This window comes from Brienomyrus brachyistius, chromosome 21, assembly GCF_023856365.1.
Source record: "Brienomyrus brachyistius isolate T26 chromosome 21, BBRACH_0.4, whole genome shotgun sequence".
In the NCBI taxonomy this organism is placed as follows: Eukaryota; Metazoa; Chordata; class Actinopteri; order Osteoglossiformes; family Mormyridae; genus Brienomyrus; species Brienomyrus brachyistius.
Window position 1 is genome coordinate 18,212,534 of NC_064553.1, and position 16,995 is coordinate 18,229,528.

Below are 16,995 nucleotides of genomic sequence, written 5' to 3' on the forward strand. Positions count from 1 at the left end.
ATGCTGTTACTGTGTTAAACCATAAAAACACATATAGTTTTAAATTTTGTGCTCAGCTGTGACAAGCCATGGAGTTTTTAGAGTCTGCATACCTGGATCTGTTTCTGTGGAGATTTGTTAAACCTGAGGTTCTCATGTGGTTCTTCAGAGGCTTGTGGAAGAATGTTTTGTCTGGCGGCCTTTTTATCAGAGCCGTGGCTTTCGGTTAATGTTGTGTTTTTACAAAGTCAAATTCTTTTATCTTAGATCATGCAGACAAATGACCAGTGGGACCTGGAGCTGTCAGTCTCAGCCTAAGAGCCCGTTTAGTAGACGGCCTGAAGTCTATCGTATAGACGCACGTAATGATGTTAGTCTGTGTCCAACTCAGGTGGCTCTGTGGGTAGCAGTTTGTTAGGCTATGCTCACTTTACATAGCACTTCTCCCTAAAGAGATACTTATTGATTTTTTTTAAATCTTAAGGTTTTACTTCTCTGCCCGAGTTATGCTAATTAGCGATACCAATCCTAGCCATTGTGGTGCCCTAGATGAGCATCACGCCCCTATCTGAGGCAAAGTAAGATTGGCGGGCAAGTTAGCACCCCCTCAGAAGTTGGCATCCCAGGTGGCCAACTATGGGATTGACAGTCCTGCTATTTAGACTTTTAAATTAGCTAGGAGTAAATCAAGTTTGGTATTTATCCATCAAGTTCCTTCACTACGGAGCAACAGAAATGTTTTTGTGTTGCTTCTGGCTTTATCTGGGCATCCATTATATGGAACTAGTGTTAATATTTGTGTATTCGCATATTGGTTTATTGTCTTATGCACATATTTATCCATGTAGCGAGCGAAGCACAGCCCAAGACAGCACAAGCAGTTAGAAGATGATGGAAGGATGGATGATGTGTCAAGTGACCTTTTACAAAATAGCATCTGATACAGATTTTTTCTTTTCTAAAGATTTCCTTTCGTTGTTGTTAGAGGTTTACCCTAAATATTATACTATGCTTATTTTGGTCATAATTTCTGGGTTCCTCTCTTCCTAAATATTCATAAAATGTTATTTTAGGGGAATAATATGAGAAAATGGCTTTATTGAAAGACTGATGAAACCCACAAATGATGAACACGGACCTTAGAGAAAAGTGAAGTTTTGCTTCTTTTTATGCATTTGGAGCTGTGATCCATTCCCGTTGTGCCTGACATGGATGGAACACCAGGGCCAGGTTCCTGATTGTGCTATATAAATGAGCAGGATGAAGTGAATCAAGCTGAATTGGGGGGAGGGCAGTTTTATCAGTAGTGTTACTTCATTTCTCTTAGACACTTCAGGGTTGGGTCTACTTTATCATTCTTCAGGACTGAACACAACACTGTGCTGTCTGAAATAGCTCCTCAAATCCAGGCAAGGGTCACCATAATCTGCTTTGTGAAAAAGGCACGGGCAGGACAGAAAGGGCGGTATTAAAGTAACACAAATATGCACATAGAAAGAATTCGGACTGTAGAAAGCAAATGTCAGCATGAAACAAAATGAAATCCCAGGCATTCCTGCCGTTTTCAAGTCCCAACAAAGACGATGAGTCTGGGAAAATGGGGATGTACGGTCACCCTAATCCAGACGCCCACTGTAGTGGGCTGTTCTAGCTGGATTTACAGGCTTTCTTTTCCCCTGTCGCTGCCCGGCGCAGGAGGGGGTGAGCCTTTCTCTCTGTCTTTCTGGGAATGTGTCGCTCCTCCACGGTGAGGAATGGAGAGGAGGGCGACACGCGGCCACAGTGTAACCCCAAGCTGGCCACTGCAGACCCACTGCGGCGCAGACTGTGGACCTCCAGCTCCGGCTCCTATTGTGTGTCAGCTGTGACTGTTCTTGTTCCCATGGACATCCGAGCGGTTCACAGGCCCTGCCGCCAACTGTCACTACATCGTTGCTTAACCCCCCCCCCCCGCCAGTGCAGGGTCAGTTTTGGGCTCCAATTTGCCCACCCCCGCTCCCGGCTGCTCCTTATCCCTGGCCAGCATAGGATAACTGGGCGTCAGCTCCCTGGGGGGTGTGAGTTTCAGCCGTCACAATAGGGGGCCGGCTGCCAAACCCAATTGCTCAGATATTGTTGAGCGAGCTCTTTATCTGCACTTCTGCCTTGCATATGGTAGCTTATGTGTGAGAAGGTTAAATATATTCATGAGAATAACTAGAAGACAGAAGGACCTTGAATGCAACTCCCCTAAAAAGCCAGTTAATATTATACTTTCTCTGCTTGCTTGAGGGAAAAACACTCCTCCTCTCTCTGAGATCCTTTCTTCGTCCCTTTGTTCTTGATCAAGCGACTTGCGAAGCCCCAGGTTACACTACAGGTTCCTCCTCAGCGCCTTGAACTCGCTGAGTCAGTTGTTAACAGAAGCTGTGCTTGGCCTGGTAGGTCCCTGCTAGACCCAAACTCCAACACGCACATCTTTTGGGACCAGTACATTGAACACATGATGTTCATTAACAAAATTATGAAGCTGTCAGCGGCATGCACAGTGTCAGTAAGTAGGGGGCAACAAACCAGTTTTCGTACAGAGAAGCAGCGTGAGAATGTGTGCAGTTGGAAACACTGATAGAACTTCATGATGACCTGGCAGTAAGGAACAGATTTATTTACAATAGTGTCCCTTTTCAGGCTTTGATGGGGATGGGCTAAGAAAAATATCAAAATGGGCTTTTGCTGACTAGAACAAAAGAGAAGACAAACAGAGGGTGATGAGATGTATCAGGGGTGAGAGGGAGGGGGCCCGATTTCACGGGAAGAGGCTGCGGCACTGGCGTCAGAGATGTTTTCGGGTAACTGGTGGGTGAAACAACACAGAGAACACTGATTTATACACATGGTGGATAACTGTGCTCCTTAGAAGGCCAAATGCTACATCCCATGTTCCTCCAAATCCCAGCATTTTAAGGATCATGTTGCAAATTTTGCTCAAGTACACTACACGGTGCTGGTCTGCCAGGGGTCACGTTTGGCTGATTTGAGGGACTAGTGAATGAGTGCAAGGTGCCCCTGGCTTGCATGTAAAAATCAAGGGGAACCAGAAATGGAGGACTGGGTAGATTGACTGGTTCTAAACACTTAGAAAATGTTGCAATCTAATGAGAGCATGTAGGCTTGTACTTGGGGCACTGCCAGGGACCATGACTGAGCCAGTGATGGGTAGATGTGGTTTAGATGGTGAGAAGGTCGAGGTAAACAGCATGGAGCCTCGATGGTGTAAGATAATGATCGCGTCTGTTTCTTCAGCGTTGCTGACCGACAAGAATTGCAGATGTAAACTGAGAGGAAATTGTGAGACCCTGGAGATTTCATTAATACAGTCCTGCTCAACAGTCATTCATCGTTGTTTTGTCCTTTTGCTGAACACAGGTGATAGATTGATTAATTCATAGGAACATGATTTATGAGACCAACTTAACTTCTGGGCAAGACATTGCCTCTCCTCAACTGGCCCCAGCCTTCTGGGAGCCTTGGTGTACGTGTGTGTATGTTTAGGGTGAGATAGAATTTAGTGCCACCGGATGTTGTTCAGTCGTATCATCAGAAGGCTTGAACACAGAGACAGAGAGAAGCGAAGGAAAGGTCAGGATGTTTTAGAAAAAGCACAGTGACTGGGTGCTACCGGATGGTGATGTCAGCGGTGAGAGCTGCCACGCCGCCTGTGGAAGGTGAGAGGAAGTGGCTTTGCTCTCTGGGGCGTCGTTGTTTAGGCTCTCGGCACACGGAGCATGCTCACATCTGCCCAGGGTCCATCGGAGGATTAGTCACACCATTACCTCACCGGGTAGTCTGCACTGGCTGTCCTCACTCTCTCGGCACAGCATCCTGATTAATCCCATTGTTTTCATCTCGCCATTGCGTGACTGCTTGAAAGAGGCATTAAAATATCTGTTTATTACGTCAGATTTTTTTACATTTTTTTGGTTCCCACCCTTTTTCACCTGAGAGTTGTCTGGAAAGTTCCATCGATTTAGATATCATCGCCTGTTGCTGTAAGGGCGTTGTGATTAACTCTCATGGCGGATTCGAGTTTGCACAACTTCTGAATGAAGGCTCCAGACTTGCTGCACAAATGATCTGGCCCTTGCAGAAAAATATGAAATATGCTGGTGTCAATAGATTTGTGGGCTATTTGCTCATTATTCCAGGGTCTGAGGTAGTGCTCAATTCTGATTCTTTCAGCATCAAAATTGAATTCAATCAGCAAGGAACAAGGACAGGTGACTCTCTATACCAAAGGGACCTAGAGCTGTCAGTCTGGGCCAGAAGAGCCCATTAAGTGGACAGCCTGAAGTCTTTCATATCTTGTGCAATTTGCTGTTCGTAAGGCTGTCAGTTTAAATCTCAAGGCCGACAGAGTGATGTCATCGTTGGGCCCTCGAGCAAGACCCTTAATCCCCAGTTGCTCCAGAGACTCTCTGACCCTGATTTCTCAAAAATGTGCACCGCTTTACATAAAAGTGTCTGCTGATAAATGTAATGAATGAAGAGTTACAGTCTAGAATGCACCATCTCCGGCACCCTTAGCTGCAGGGGGCCTTAACTGAGGGCCTGGGTGAGTTTTGTTGAAGATCAGCTCAGTAACGTCGGCCTCTCCCCCTGCTGGATGTGCAGGCTCAGGCCCATCCCAGCATCCCACCCCCCCCAACCTTCCCTTCACCGTCATTCCCACTCCCTGCCATCAGGGCATCGTTATACCCCGGCATCCCTGGAATTGTTTGTCTTGGAGAGTTTTGTTATAGCTGTGCTGCTGTCTTAATTACAGGAATGCTGATGGAGATATAGAGTGCACATTGCTTGCACATTCCTGCTCACCAACTGGCCAAACTCCACCTGTTAACCCCTGACAGAGTTGCTTCAGGGACTCGGGGGTGGGGGGGAGTCGAGATGGAGGCATGCGAAGCTGCCATGCCTCAGTGCATGCTCTAGCAACTGAAGTGTCATCATGACAGAATCGCAGGCGCCCAGCTGGATCGCTGGAAAGTCCGGTAGTATGTTATCTCTGGAGTTCTTTCGAAATCGGCGAAACGACTGGATGCCCAAATTCATGGTCCTGGGTGTGACAAATGCTGTATGTCACTGGTGAGCGGCGAGTTCAGAAGATTGTGGATGGTGTAGTAGCTTGACAGGCTGTGTACGCACGCCTGTGGTTTGTGTCCTAGTGATGTGTATCTGTGTGACACATCCCACCTAGGTGCGTCACCACGTCGGCCTCGGTTTCTGCGTCTATTAAGACGCGAGTCAACTTCTCCCCCACCTACAAGTCATACCTGGTCCTTCTTGCCACACGATATGCTGAAGATGGGAGAGACAAAGAGAGTGTGAGTGGGTAAGAGAGAGAGAGAGAGAGGCCATTTTTGTGGTCAACATTATGGAAATGTCACAGTGTCTGTTTTCAAGTGTTTGTGGTCAGGCTTCTGCCAGGCTTCATGTTCTGTGACATGTTAGACATTAAAAAAATGTCGTTGCCTGGCAGTAGATTTCGGAGTTATTTACTCGGTAACAATGTTTTAGTCATTTATAAGATCCTCATGGGAGTCATTTTCGAAGGCCGAATAATGTCCTCTAGCAGCATTATAAGTCTGACCCGAGTTTCCTTCCTTCTCTCCTAGCATAAAATCCGCGAGTTTGATCTTAGTAAATGTTTGCTCTTTTTTTGCAGCTCTATTATTCTGTGTCTGATTGTGTTTAGGAATGAGTTCCACAAATATGCCCCAAAAGATGACTGTGGTCAGGATACAATGCAGGCGGGTATAGTCCCACCCAAACCTTCATTTAAACATCGCATGGCCCACAAGCTTTGTTCCAAACATCCTGTATTTGTTAGGTGTGTCTGTCCACTATCGATCTAAAAACAGTGCAGTTCACTGAACTAAATGGTCCTTTATTTATAAGTAGCCCAGAAGTAAAAACACAACATGCTGTGCAAAAAACAATAAATAAATAATGAAAAAATGAAAACAACTAAAACACACAAAAAGGAAAAATATAAAGCAAAACAAACAAAACAAAACACTGAGAAAACACATTTGTTTTATGTTTTATTGATGTTTCTGCACGTCTTCAGTGTTTTCTGTTCTCATTGTATTTTTTTTTGCCTTAAATGTTTTTGCTCTCCTGCGATGGGCTGCCCCCCCATCCTGGGTTGTTCCCTGCCTTGTGCCCTGCGATGGGCTGCCCCCCCCCCCCCATCCTGGGTTGTTCCCTGCCTTGTGCCCATAGCTTCGGGGATAGGCTCCTAACCCCCCAGTAGGATAAGCCGTTTGGAAACTGGATGAATGGATGTTTTTGCATTTTGTGATTCTTTTTTTGTTTCGCTTTTTCTTAATGTGCTCTCTTTTGCACTTCAGGACCAGGCATGTGGGGTGTTGACCTGCGTTTTTCGTACCATACTATTTAAAGATTGTGTGTTAAGTTGTTAATGAGGAGGGCAGAATTCGTGCTGCTAATCCACCTACTGCCCATCACAGGACCATGATCCGGGCCTCTTCGATGCATCCGGGACAGACAGTCCTTTCAGCTGAGTGCCTTTGATAGATGAGTCATATCCTTAATGTTCGGATTCCTGCGCAAATCGGTAATTGCTGCTCCACACAAGTGCCTGAGAGTTTTATGTGTTTGTATTTCGAAGACCAATTTCATCGAGAGCCCTTGTGTCCACCAGCAGATTTCATCCTGTCTGAGTGACTTGTTTTTTTTTTTTGGGGGGGGGGGGGGGTGAGGGTCGGGGTGCTCGTCACATTGAGGATAGAATGGCGAATGCCGTGCTTCGGCAATACTCCTGAATGAGATCCCCACTTATCCCCGGCTGTGGAGAACTCCGCAAGGATCTCCCGGATCGTTTCTGGCCCAGCGGCTGATCCTGGTTGCTTTTCTTTATTGTAAAATCCTAGCGATCTTGCATAACGGGAAGTGTGCTGTGTTAACGAAGCCTTTGGGGTCGCTTACCATTTTCAGAGGTAGGATTGTTACGATCCTGGGGCCAGACTTGCTATTATTACAAGGCCTGTCCTTCATCAGGAATGGAGAGGGTCTGAAGCCTGAGCCCTTTACTTCAGCAGAGGAGCCAGAAACATCCAAACTGTTTCATAACAGTTCTCGTCGAAGCGTGTTGAATCTGGCTATTGTGCTTTATTAGTGATTCTGGCACTAACCAATCGTTAACCATCATTTCAAGGAGTCACGCCTTGTCTTGTGTTTCCTTCGACATCATCTGGGATTGCAGACTTCCTGAACTTTTTTCTGACTTTTTTAGTTTTCTTTTTGTTTTTCTTTTTGCTTTTTTAATGCATTGGGTAGTCGGAGGATACCATATAACAGAACAAGCCTTTGATATTCCAGTTGCCCACTGCGGCCCTTTCAAATCTGTCCTCCTAATCATCCCCTTTATCTATTTTTTGAATTCTCTCCTGCCCCTTCACCACCTTAGCTACTGTGTGGTGAGCGTACGGGTGCAGAATGGCTACCATCACATCGCCAGGTGGGTGCTGCATAGTGCTGGTGGCTCCAAATTGGTTCTGTAAAGCATATCTTGAAAAGTGCTATATAGATGTAACATTCATTCATCCATACAATGTCTGTAGTTGATTTTCTCTCCTCCTGAGCTGATGATGGGAGGAAGGTATGGAAAAGCTGTTGCTGTCTGTAATGGCAGATGAGCATCTCTCCATGAGGGTGACGTCCTTGCGAGTGCCGTTAGACCAGGGAGATTCCTTATCAAGTGGCAGGGGTCATGTGACCCTGGGGAAGGCATCCCGCTTCCTGTCATAGTTCGGGGGCCTGCAGTCATGGGCTTTTGTGAATCACATGCCGGATTGCTATTGCTGGTGGAGATGAAGTTCCCTGACACCTCTCTGGGGAGTGATACTGCTGATCACAGCTGCTGTATTCAAAGTGACTGAACCCGCTTTGTGTCACGGTGCAGCCAGAGGGAGGGTGTGTCTGTCTGTCTGTCTGGGTCTCTGTCTGTCTGTGTTTTTGTGTGTGTGTGTGTCTCTGTCTGGATTTGTGTCTCTGTGTGTGCTTATGCTTGAGTGTGTGTGTGCATGTGTGTGTCTGTAATTGTATGTGTGTGATTGTGTGTAATTGCGTGTATGTGTATGATTGTGTGTAATTGTGTGTGTGTGTACGATTGTGTATGTGTGTGTATAATTGTGTGTGTGTGTGTGTGCATGTGTGTGTCTGTAATTGTGTGTATGTGTGATTGTGTGTAATTGCTTGTGTGTGTGATTGTGTGTGTGTGTATGCATGTGTCTGAGATTGTGTGTATGTGTCTGTAATTGTGTGTATGCGTGATTGTGTGTAATTGCTTGTGTGTGTGATTGTGTGTGTGTATGCATGTGTCTGAGATTGTGTGTATGTGTCTGTGTGTCTGTAATTGTGTGTATGTGTGATTGTGTGTAATTGCTTGTGTGTGTGATTGTGTGTATGCATGCATGTGTCTGAGATTGTGTGTGTCCAGCTTGGTGATTGTGTGTATGTGTATGATTGCGTTTGTGTGTGTATGTGCATGTGTCTGTCTGTGATTGTCTGTATTTGTCGATGTTGTATTTTGTGTGATTGTGTATATGTGTGTGTGTATATATGCATGACTGTGTGTACGTGTCTGTGTGTGATTATGTGTGCGTGATTGTGTGTGCGTGTGTGTGTGTGAGATTATGTGTGTATATATGTGTGTGCATGCCTACGCCATGCAGCCTGTTTCCTCACACTTGCTGTCCACTCCTCCATTTGCTAGGGTGCCACCAAGCTTATGTCAGGCCTGAGGCGCTGGTCTGATGTTCCCACCCACGGCCCACTCCGGTCCATCAGCAGCACCCAAAGCGGTTCTTTTGGGTCCTTCTGAAGCGGGCTGGCCCATACCTGCCTTTCTTGGAGGAAACAGAGCTGTATGGATAGGGCTGGGTATTGTTGCCTGTCTGTCCTTTCAAACAGATTCATATCAATATTAATCACACACTGAGTACATGAAGTGCATTGCACTTGGATATGGAATTACCCAGCTTATGTTGTGTTCCATTGCCCTGGAATGAGCCTTCTCACAGAACAGTAAGAGACCACAGAATGTGTCATTTTACAGATAGGGCTACATTATACAAAGTAATGCTACATATGCTGTAATATCTACATGTAACGCTGTTTAGTGACGGAGATTGTGGACTATAATGGACTTTTCTAAGGACATCCAACCTGATCTCCCTGTAGATTTAAGGCACCCTCTCTCTCTTCCTCTCTCTCTCCCTCTCTGAGGATGTCCAGCTTGGTCTTCCTGTAGATTTAAGACCCCCTGCCTCTCTCCCTCTCTGAGGATGTGCGGCTTGGTCTTCCTGTAGATTTAAGACCCCCTGCCTCTCTCCCTCTCTGAGGATGTGCGGCTTGGTCTTCCTGTAGATTTAAGACCCCCTGCCTCTCTCCCTCTCTGAGGATGTGCGGCTTGGTCTTCCTGTAGATTTAAGACCCCCTCCCTCTCTCCCTCTCTGAGGATGTGCGGCTTGGTCTCCCTGTAGATTTAAGGCACCCTCCCTCTCTCCATCTCTGAGGATGTCCAGCTTGGTCTTCCTGTAGATTTAAGACCCCCTCCCTCTCTCCCTCTCTGAGGATGTGCGGCTTGGTCTCCCTGTAGATTTAAGGCACCCTCCCCCTCTCCATCTCTGAGGATATCCAGCTTGGTCTTCATGTAGATTTAAGACACCCAACCTCTCTCCCTCCCTGAGGATGTGCAGCTTGGTCTCCCTGTAGATTTAAGACACCCTGCCTCTCTCCCTCCCTGAGGATGTGCAGCTTGGTCTCCCTGTAGATTTAAGGCACCCTCCCTCTCTCCCTCTCTGAGGATATCCAGCTTGGTCTTCATGTAGATTTAAGACACCCAACCTCTCTCCCTCCCTGAGGATGTGCAGCATGGTCTTCCTGTAGATTTAAGACACCCTCCCTCTCTCCCTCTCTGAGGATGTGCAGCATGGTCTTCCTGTAGATTTAAGACACCCTCCCTCTCTCCCTCTCTGAGGATGTGCAGCATGGTCTTCCTGTAGATTTAAGACCCCCTCCCTCTCTCCCTCTCTGAGGATGTCCAGCTTGGTCTTCCTGTAGATTTAAGACACCCTGCCTCTCTCCCTCCCTGAGGATGTGCAGCTTGGTCTTCCTGTAGATTTAAGGCACCCTCCCTCTCTCCCTCCCTGAGGATGTGCAGCTTGGTCTCCCTGTAGATTTAAGACACCCTCCCTCTCTCCCTCCCTGAGGATGTGCAGCTTGGTCTTCCTGTATATTTAAGACACCCTCCCTCTCTCCCTCCCTGAGGATGTCCAGCTTGGTCTTCCTGTAGATTTAAGACACCCTGCCTCTCTCCCTCCCTGACGATGTCCTGCTTGGTCTCCCTGTAGATTTGAGACACCCTGCCTGTCTCTCTCCCTGATGATGTACAGCTTTGTCTTCCTGTAGATTTAAGATACCATCCCTCTCTCCCTCTCTTGCAGATATCCTTGAGTCCTTGATCTCCTTCTCCATTGGCTTCACCGGCTCCCTGTTCGACAGATCGCTGGCTGATGTGCAACCCCTCATCTCCCAGCTCTTTGGCAACCTCTCCCTCTATGTCCTGGGTGGCAATGTCACAGTGGACTCTGCCGTGCAGCATTTCTATGACAACCTCTTCCCCTTTGTTTACCTTCGGATGTTGACTCAGGGTCCCGAATTACCGGAGGGGGAGTGGACCCAGTGTTTGAGAGCCACAAGGAGGATGGTGGAGCCATTCGGGCCGTACCCGGAGGAGCTGGTCAAAGAACTGTCGGGCTCGCTTCTGGCAGGCCGGGCTATGAAGCGGGCTATGGCCGAGGGAGCTGAGGTTCTGACCACCACAGAGAAAATGCTGCTGTCTCGGGACTGTGAACGCGCGCTATTGCGCATGATGTACTGCCCTCACTGCCGCGGCCTCACACTCATCCAGCCCTGCGAGGGCTACTGCCTCAATGTGCTGCGCGGCTGCCTAGCTGACGTCTCGGAGTTAGACGACCCCTGGAGGCGATACCTGACCGTGCTGAAAGTGCTCAGCGGTGCCATGGCTGGAGACCACGACCTCGAACTTGCACTTCTGGGTGTCCGCAAGCAAATCAGGGAGGCCATCTTGCACGCCAATCTGCACGCTTCCAACATCTCTGCCGCAGTGAGTGCTTAGGCAGGCCCTGGCTGTCAACATGGATTACTGCCCTCTACTAGCCAGCTGTACTGCTGCCCCAGCTGTGCATCCCTGAACACATAATTTACTTCCATTAATTTCATTTGTAAATATATTAACATTTTATGTGCAAAATACTTGTAAGATTATGTTCTCATCTTTAGAAATAATAATTATTATATCTAATTGTTTTATTACTTTAAGTAGATGGTACTTTCAGATTGCTTAAGGTTTTCATATTTATGCTTAGGGGTGTGACCACAGATATGAATGCTTATCATTTTTGGGATTAGGGTCTCTCTTACAGAAGAACTGATTGGAGATTTCCCATAAAGATTTGAATATGTGGACTGTGTGTGCATGTGTGTGGTTGTGTGAGTATGTTTTGTGTGTATGTGTGTCTTTCTTATTGGCCTGCTCTCTCCGTATTTTGGTGTCCTCCTGTAACCTCCCCAGTCCAAAAATGTGTGTTTAGCTGTTTTTTTGATTAGTGTCTTATAGTGAACTGGCATTGTGCCTGTCCAGGGTCTCCCCTGCCTTGTTCTGGATACAAATATAGGTTTCTGCAGGCTGGAGTAGTGGGCATGTTGTCATGTTAGAGGGTATGTCAAAAGGTTTGTGGGCATGTCAGAAGGTTTGTGAGCATGCCGACAGGTTTGTTGGCATGTCGAAGGGTTTGTGGGTGTGTCAAAAGGTTAGTGGGCGTGATAAAAGGTTAGTGGGCGTGTCAGAAGGTTTGTGGGCGTGTTAAAAGGTTAGTGGGAGTGTCAGAAGGTTTGTGAGCATGTTAAAAGGTTAGTGGGCATGTCAGAAGGTTTGTGGGTGTGTTAAAAGGACAGTGGGCATGTCAGAAGGTTTGTGGGCGTGTTAAAAGGTTAGTGGGCGTGTCAGAAGGTTTGTGGGCGTGTTAAAAGGTTAGTGGGCATGGCCAAAGGTTTCTGGACCTGTTAAAAGGTGGGTGTGTCAACAGGAATAAAGTGTGGTGTCATTTCCTTTGTACTTGATGTTTGATGGTGAGTGTAACCAAGCATAGGAAATGTCATGCCTATATGAGCAAATATAAATGGCATGTAATTGTAGAAGTCTATTAATCATGGTCATTAGCTGACCTATATATCTGGTGAATGTCTGATCTCTTTGTGATATAACATTTATTGATGGCATTTTTGGGCAATAGAAATGACCACTGGACACATCCACCGTTCGATACACCTACCCTTAGACATGCCTACCTTAGCCCCGCCCACCTTAGACACGCCCACCGTTCGATACCCACACTGCTCTATTTCGTAGAAGCTCATGTCTCCTTGGATAAGCAGTGGAATGGTTAAAGGATGTTATTATTTTATCAGTGGCCAGGTAGCATGTTAGAGCACAAGGCTGGGGGGCGGGGGTGTAATTATGAGCTCAGGCATCAGCAGAGCCTGTGGAAGTGTCCTTTATCTTTTATTATATTGAAATCATCTTCCTACTTATGGGTGTGACGTATATGTGTCTGTGTGTGCGTGTAGAATTAACACTGTGTGTGGATCATGTAAGATGGGATGGGTGGCTCATGGAGGGCATGCGCTGATGTGTGGGGTCATGCACTGTTCAGTGCATGTCAATGCGTAGGTTAGAAGCTCATCTAGCCTGGCCTGGACACTCAGCATTTAAGCAGCACTGTGGTATCTCCAAGAATGCCCAATTAGGCAGGCCTGACATCCAAGCATCCGCAATGACTTGAAGTTAGAAGCCTTTGATTGGTTGATTATTTGGGACCCCCCCTCCTTGACTTCTCAAGGCAAAATCAAACCTTACCTGAAGGTAGGAGGCACTGTTGGTATCCACTAGTACAGTATTTATCAAGCCAAACACTTCATCAGGTACCCCAAGAAAGTTCAGCGAGCTGGGAGGGAGCAAAAATATGGACTGTCTGGCAGTCCACAAAGACTGGGTTGAAAAACACTGCACTAATATTTCTGCTAAACACCTCTGTGAATAATTACCTTAAAGAAATTACAATTTTTTGATGGGTATTTAAGGGAATTAAGGGAGGCTGCAGAGATTCTGGTGAGCAGTTTGCTTTGCTTTCAGGCCCTTCCTCTGCATTTGGTCTGACTAAGGAGGGGGTCCCAGCAAACTGAGGGGGTTAGGGTGACAAGGTGAGGTGCGAGCGCTGTTTCCGATGGCCCCACCCCTCCTACACACCGTGGCCCCTGCCAGCCCCTGAGTGGAGGGCTGGACTTTTAAAAAGTGTGCAGTCAAGTGGATGCGTGTGAAACTGTGAAGCTGGCAGGCTGGCTTCCACGGTCATGGTGGGGGGGTTACGTTTTAACACATTCCCGTTTATGTTGAAGGAGTGTGAGTCTGCTTAGGGGGTGGAGGGGGGTGTTGGCTGGGGTTTCTGCACCCCCACCCCCTGTAAAAAAGGTATTATTTTACACCCTGCCATTGCTGGTCTGTGTTTGGGGAATGCCGATCCTGAAGATCAAGTGTTGTTCACATGGCATTTACGCATGGTTGGGATGGCTGAGGCTCGCTTTACCACTCACTGCAGTTGCATTTTCACTCAGGGAGGAGGGCTTTGGTTGGGGGGGGGGGGGTCTGTGTCCTTGGATCAGTTGGCTCACTTCAGTTTTTTCACTGTAATCCACACTGAGACCAGGGGTTCATAGAGGCGTCCTGATAGTGTCGTCCCATTTTCCCGTCCAAGATATCTCTACTACCCTTAAATTCTACTGATTGGGGATCAGTTCATGGTAAACATATCCATCTCTGCCGTGCCCTCGACTGGGCACTGCTAATTCCACACGTGACAGTATATCAGTTGCAATGGAAAGTACGGGATACCCCAAATGAAAAGACTGCTACAAAAACTTCTCCCTCAATAAATTGCAAATATTTATTTTGCAGGCTGTAATTAATTACTGGCCACTGTATGAAATTTACTAATAGCATTATACTGTGCTGTGTCTCTTGAAGTGACACACAGTAGCTTTTCCGAAAAAGTTTAATTTTAGCCGCATGCAGACACAGACAGGGTGAGAATCTGCGCCTGTCGTCGGAGGGAGTATGTCAGGAGCGCTGATGTTGGGGCAGAGGGAATGCCAGTGTGCCCCCCATCGTACTAGCTTGCCTAACGTGATGCCCACCCCCGACAAACGACTACAGCCATTCTCATGGCTACCAAGATGGCCTGTTTCCTTATGACCACCCTGCTAGAAACAAATTTGTCTAATAGATGGACTAACATTTTAGCCCCCCCCCTCCACCCCGTTCACTTCCATTCCACTCTAGAACTTCTCAATTTTGTATTATTTGCTTTTGTTTTTATCAGCCTCTTTCACATATTCTTTAACAAACCATAGATACCCTTTTGGAGGTCAACACTACCGTCGAACTTTGGAATCATATGTTACTGATTTAAAACACAGCAAACATTTGGAGATGAAAAAACGCCGCATCCATAAACATTTAATTTAGTCACATTTAGGTCGAATGACTATTTATAATGAGTTACGAGAGGAAGGGTGTCTCTTTAATTACAACTGACATCATTTGGAGGGAAACGGGAATCAGAACTCCATGAGTCAGTCGTCTGTCCCCAAAGGGAAACCGGCGCCCACATGTGAGAGAGGTCATGGAGGGGGGGGTGCTGTAAATCAGCGGGGGCTGGCAGGGAGGCTCTATGGGAAATCAGAATGAGGAGCCATCATTCAGTAACAGCACGGGAAAGGTCCAAACCGCGCTACTGGCGTGCAAACCGGACAGGGATGGAGTCAGGCGGGTCGGTGCCGAGACGAGGACCTTGCAGCTCCTGTGTCCATCCTTTTCATGCCTTGCAATGAAGGATTATGGGTAAGCATGTAGTGTCGCCATCTAGCACATCCAGTGTATTCCCTGAATGTCCTCAGTACGGACCACAAGTGGACGTCTGTGTTTTCAAAAATCTGCCCCCCTCCCCCTCCCACCAATGACAGGGGACTCATAGACTCCTCTTGCCCTTAAGGCGAAGCTGATTTTAGCCATTGTTTTCTGCACGTTTGTCAGGCTACGTGAAGTTTTATAAGAACTGGGTAAGATTGTGTGGCATTCTGTGCAAGCTTTGTGAAGGTTGTTTGTACGTTTTGCGTGCAGAGTTGCTTGAGAGCTGTAATTAGAGGGTGTGGGAGTTTAAGAGCTGAGTGTGTATGCAGAGTGAAAGAGAATGTGAGGTTGTGTATTGTTCTGAGAGGTTATGGGATAGTTTGCCTGTGTGAGAGTATGCAAAGTTAGTCACTCTTCACTGTTGGGCTGGTTATGGCTGTGCCCCTATGTACTCTTCATTCAGGCCCTCAGGGCAGTTGTGCAGAGAAGAAACCTTTATGTATATACAGTGTTCAGCCCTGCTGGACCTCATTCCCACAATGCATTGCAGTACAGGGGGGTAAAAAAGCTATGAGAAAGACCCTGATCTTCAGTGGTGAATGCTTGCACAAATAAACCCCTCAGTGGACCACCCTTGGCGGCTGTAAGCTGATCTTCCAGAGCAACAGGGTAGCATGGACACCAACAATCATCTGACTGTCCTCCACCCTCCCCTGGCCCTCGCAGGAAGACGGTCATACATACTTGCTCATCAGAAAAAGACACACAGGCCATAGTCACGGCAAATGGATGCACAGGCCATCTACGTTGATGCCTTTAGCAGGGGAGAGTTCAACAATTAATCCCTGATTTATTAGTAGGGTGATGTGTAGGTAGGTGGGGCTTATCTTTGCTCCCAGTATGTTGAGTGGAGCTGGTCTTTGCAGAAAGCCAACTGAATTTCCGTTGTTTGCACCAGGACTCATGCTGTGTTTGTTGCTTTCTTTTGCCTCAGTGTTAATCAAAATAGTATATTTTTGTAAGTGTGGGAAACCCAGTGCTCTTCAGTGACTTCAGCAAGGTTTTAATTTGGACACTTAAAGGGCCGGCACTGTTTTTTTCCGCCTCCTTTGTGTTCAGTAACTACAAGGTTACCGTAGAATCTAACATTGTATTAGGTGACTTAATAACGCCGTGGCAGGTTCCAGCATGGGCAGCGTTTCGCTCCAATTCTGACCCCCTCACCTCCTGCTCCCTCGAACTCCCCAGGACTCCCGCCGGTGCGTCTGGGTGTTTGAAGAATTCCAGCCCAATAATAGCTCAGTTATTAATACCACTTGAACAGTGCTGCTCTCTGGCGCCCTCATCTGGCACCCATAGCACCTCAGCGTGGCCCTCAATGCATTCTACCTGGAGGAGGGGCAATCCCCTCACTCTCCCCTGGGCTCAGCTTGAGTGTCTCTCGAGTGCTCTGTAAGTTCCCTTTCTTGACTTTGGGTCCTGCCAATAATGGCACTCAACTTTTTAGTAAGGAATTTAGCCACCAGAGCACATTTTCCATTGGAGATCCTGTCAGTAGGTCCATTCTTAGCTAAAGGAATGATGACACGTTTTACCGGGATTCTGATTGGCTGTGTCTGGAGAAGGAGAGCACTTCGGCAGTTCTTAATTAGCTTTCATTTTTCTGCATCCTCTACTCTTCTGCTCCCCAGGAATTCTCGGTCCCCTTCCCCCCCCCCCCTCTCTGTCTTTCCCTAAATGCTAAATGAGGCACATATTCAGATATTAGCGAGTACTAATGTCTGCTCTAACATGATCCCAACCTTCCAGCTGATTTGCTGCCTTGTGGGTTTTGTCACTTGGCAGAATTTATTAATATTCTCCCAGAGGCCTAAAGCATCGTAATGTCATTGCATGTCTTCCTCACATAACTCAGTTGCCACTTTAACAGAATTGACACGTTGACCCCAACAGGAATGTATATTTCA

At 47.1% G+C, this 16,995-nt stretch overlaps 1 protein-coding gene across 2 annotated transcripts in view; it reads left to right on the top strand.

Moving 5' to 3' along the window:
• LOC125716647 (glypican-5-like) overlaps positions 1-16,995 on the top strand; it is a 101,932-nt gene that overhangs the window by 22,315 nt on the left and 62,622 nt on the right. For both annotated transcript variants that reach the window (XM_048989204.1, XM_048989205.1), the window contains exon 3: positions 10,485-11,167. In XM_048989204.1, the coding sequence (XP_048845161.1) occupies positions 10,485-11,167 (683 nt within the window). The remainder of the gene's footprint in view (positions 1-10,484; positions 11,168-16,995) is intronic.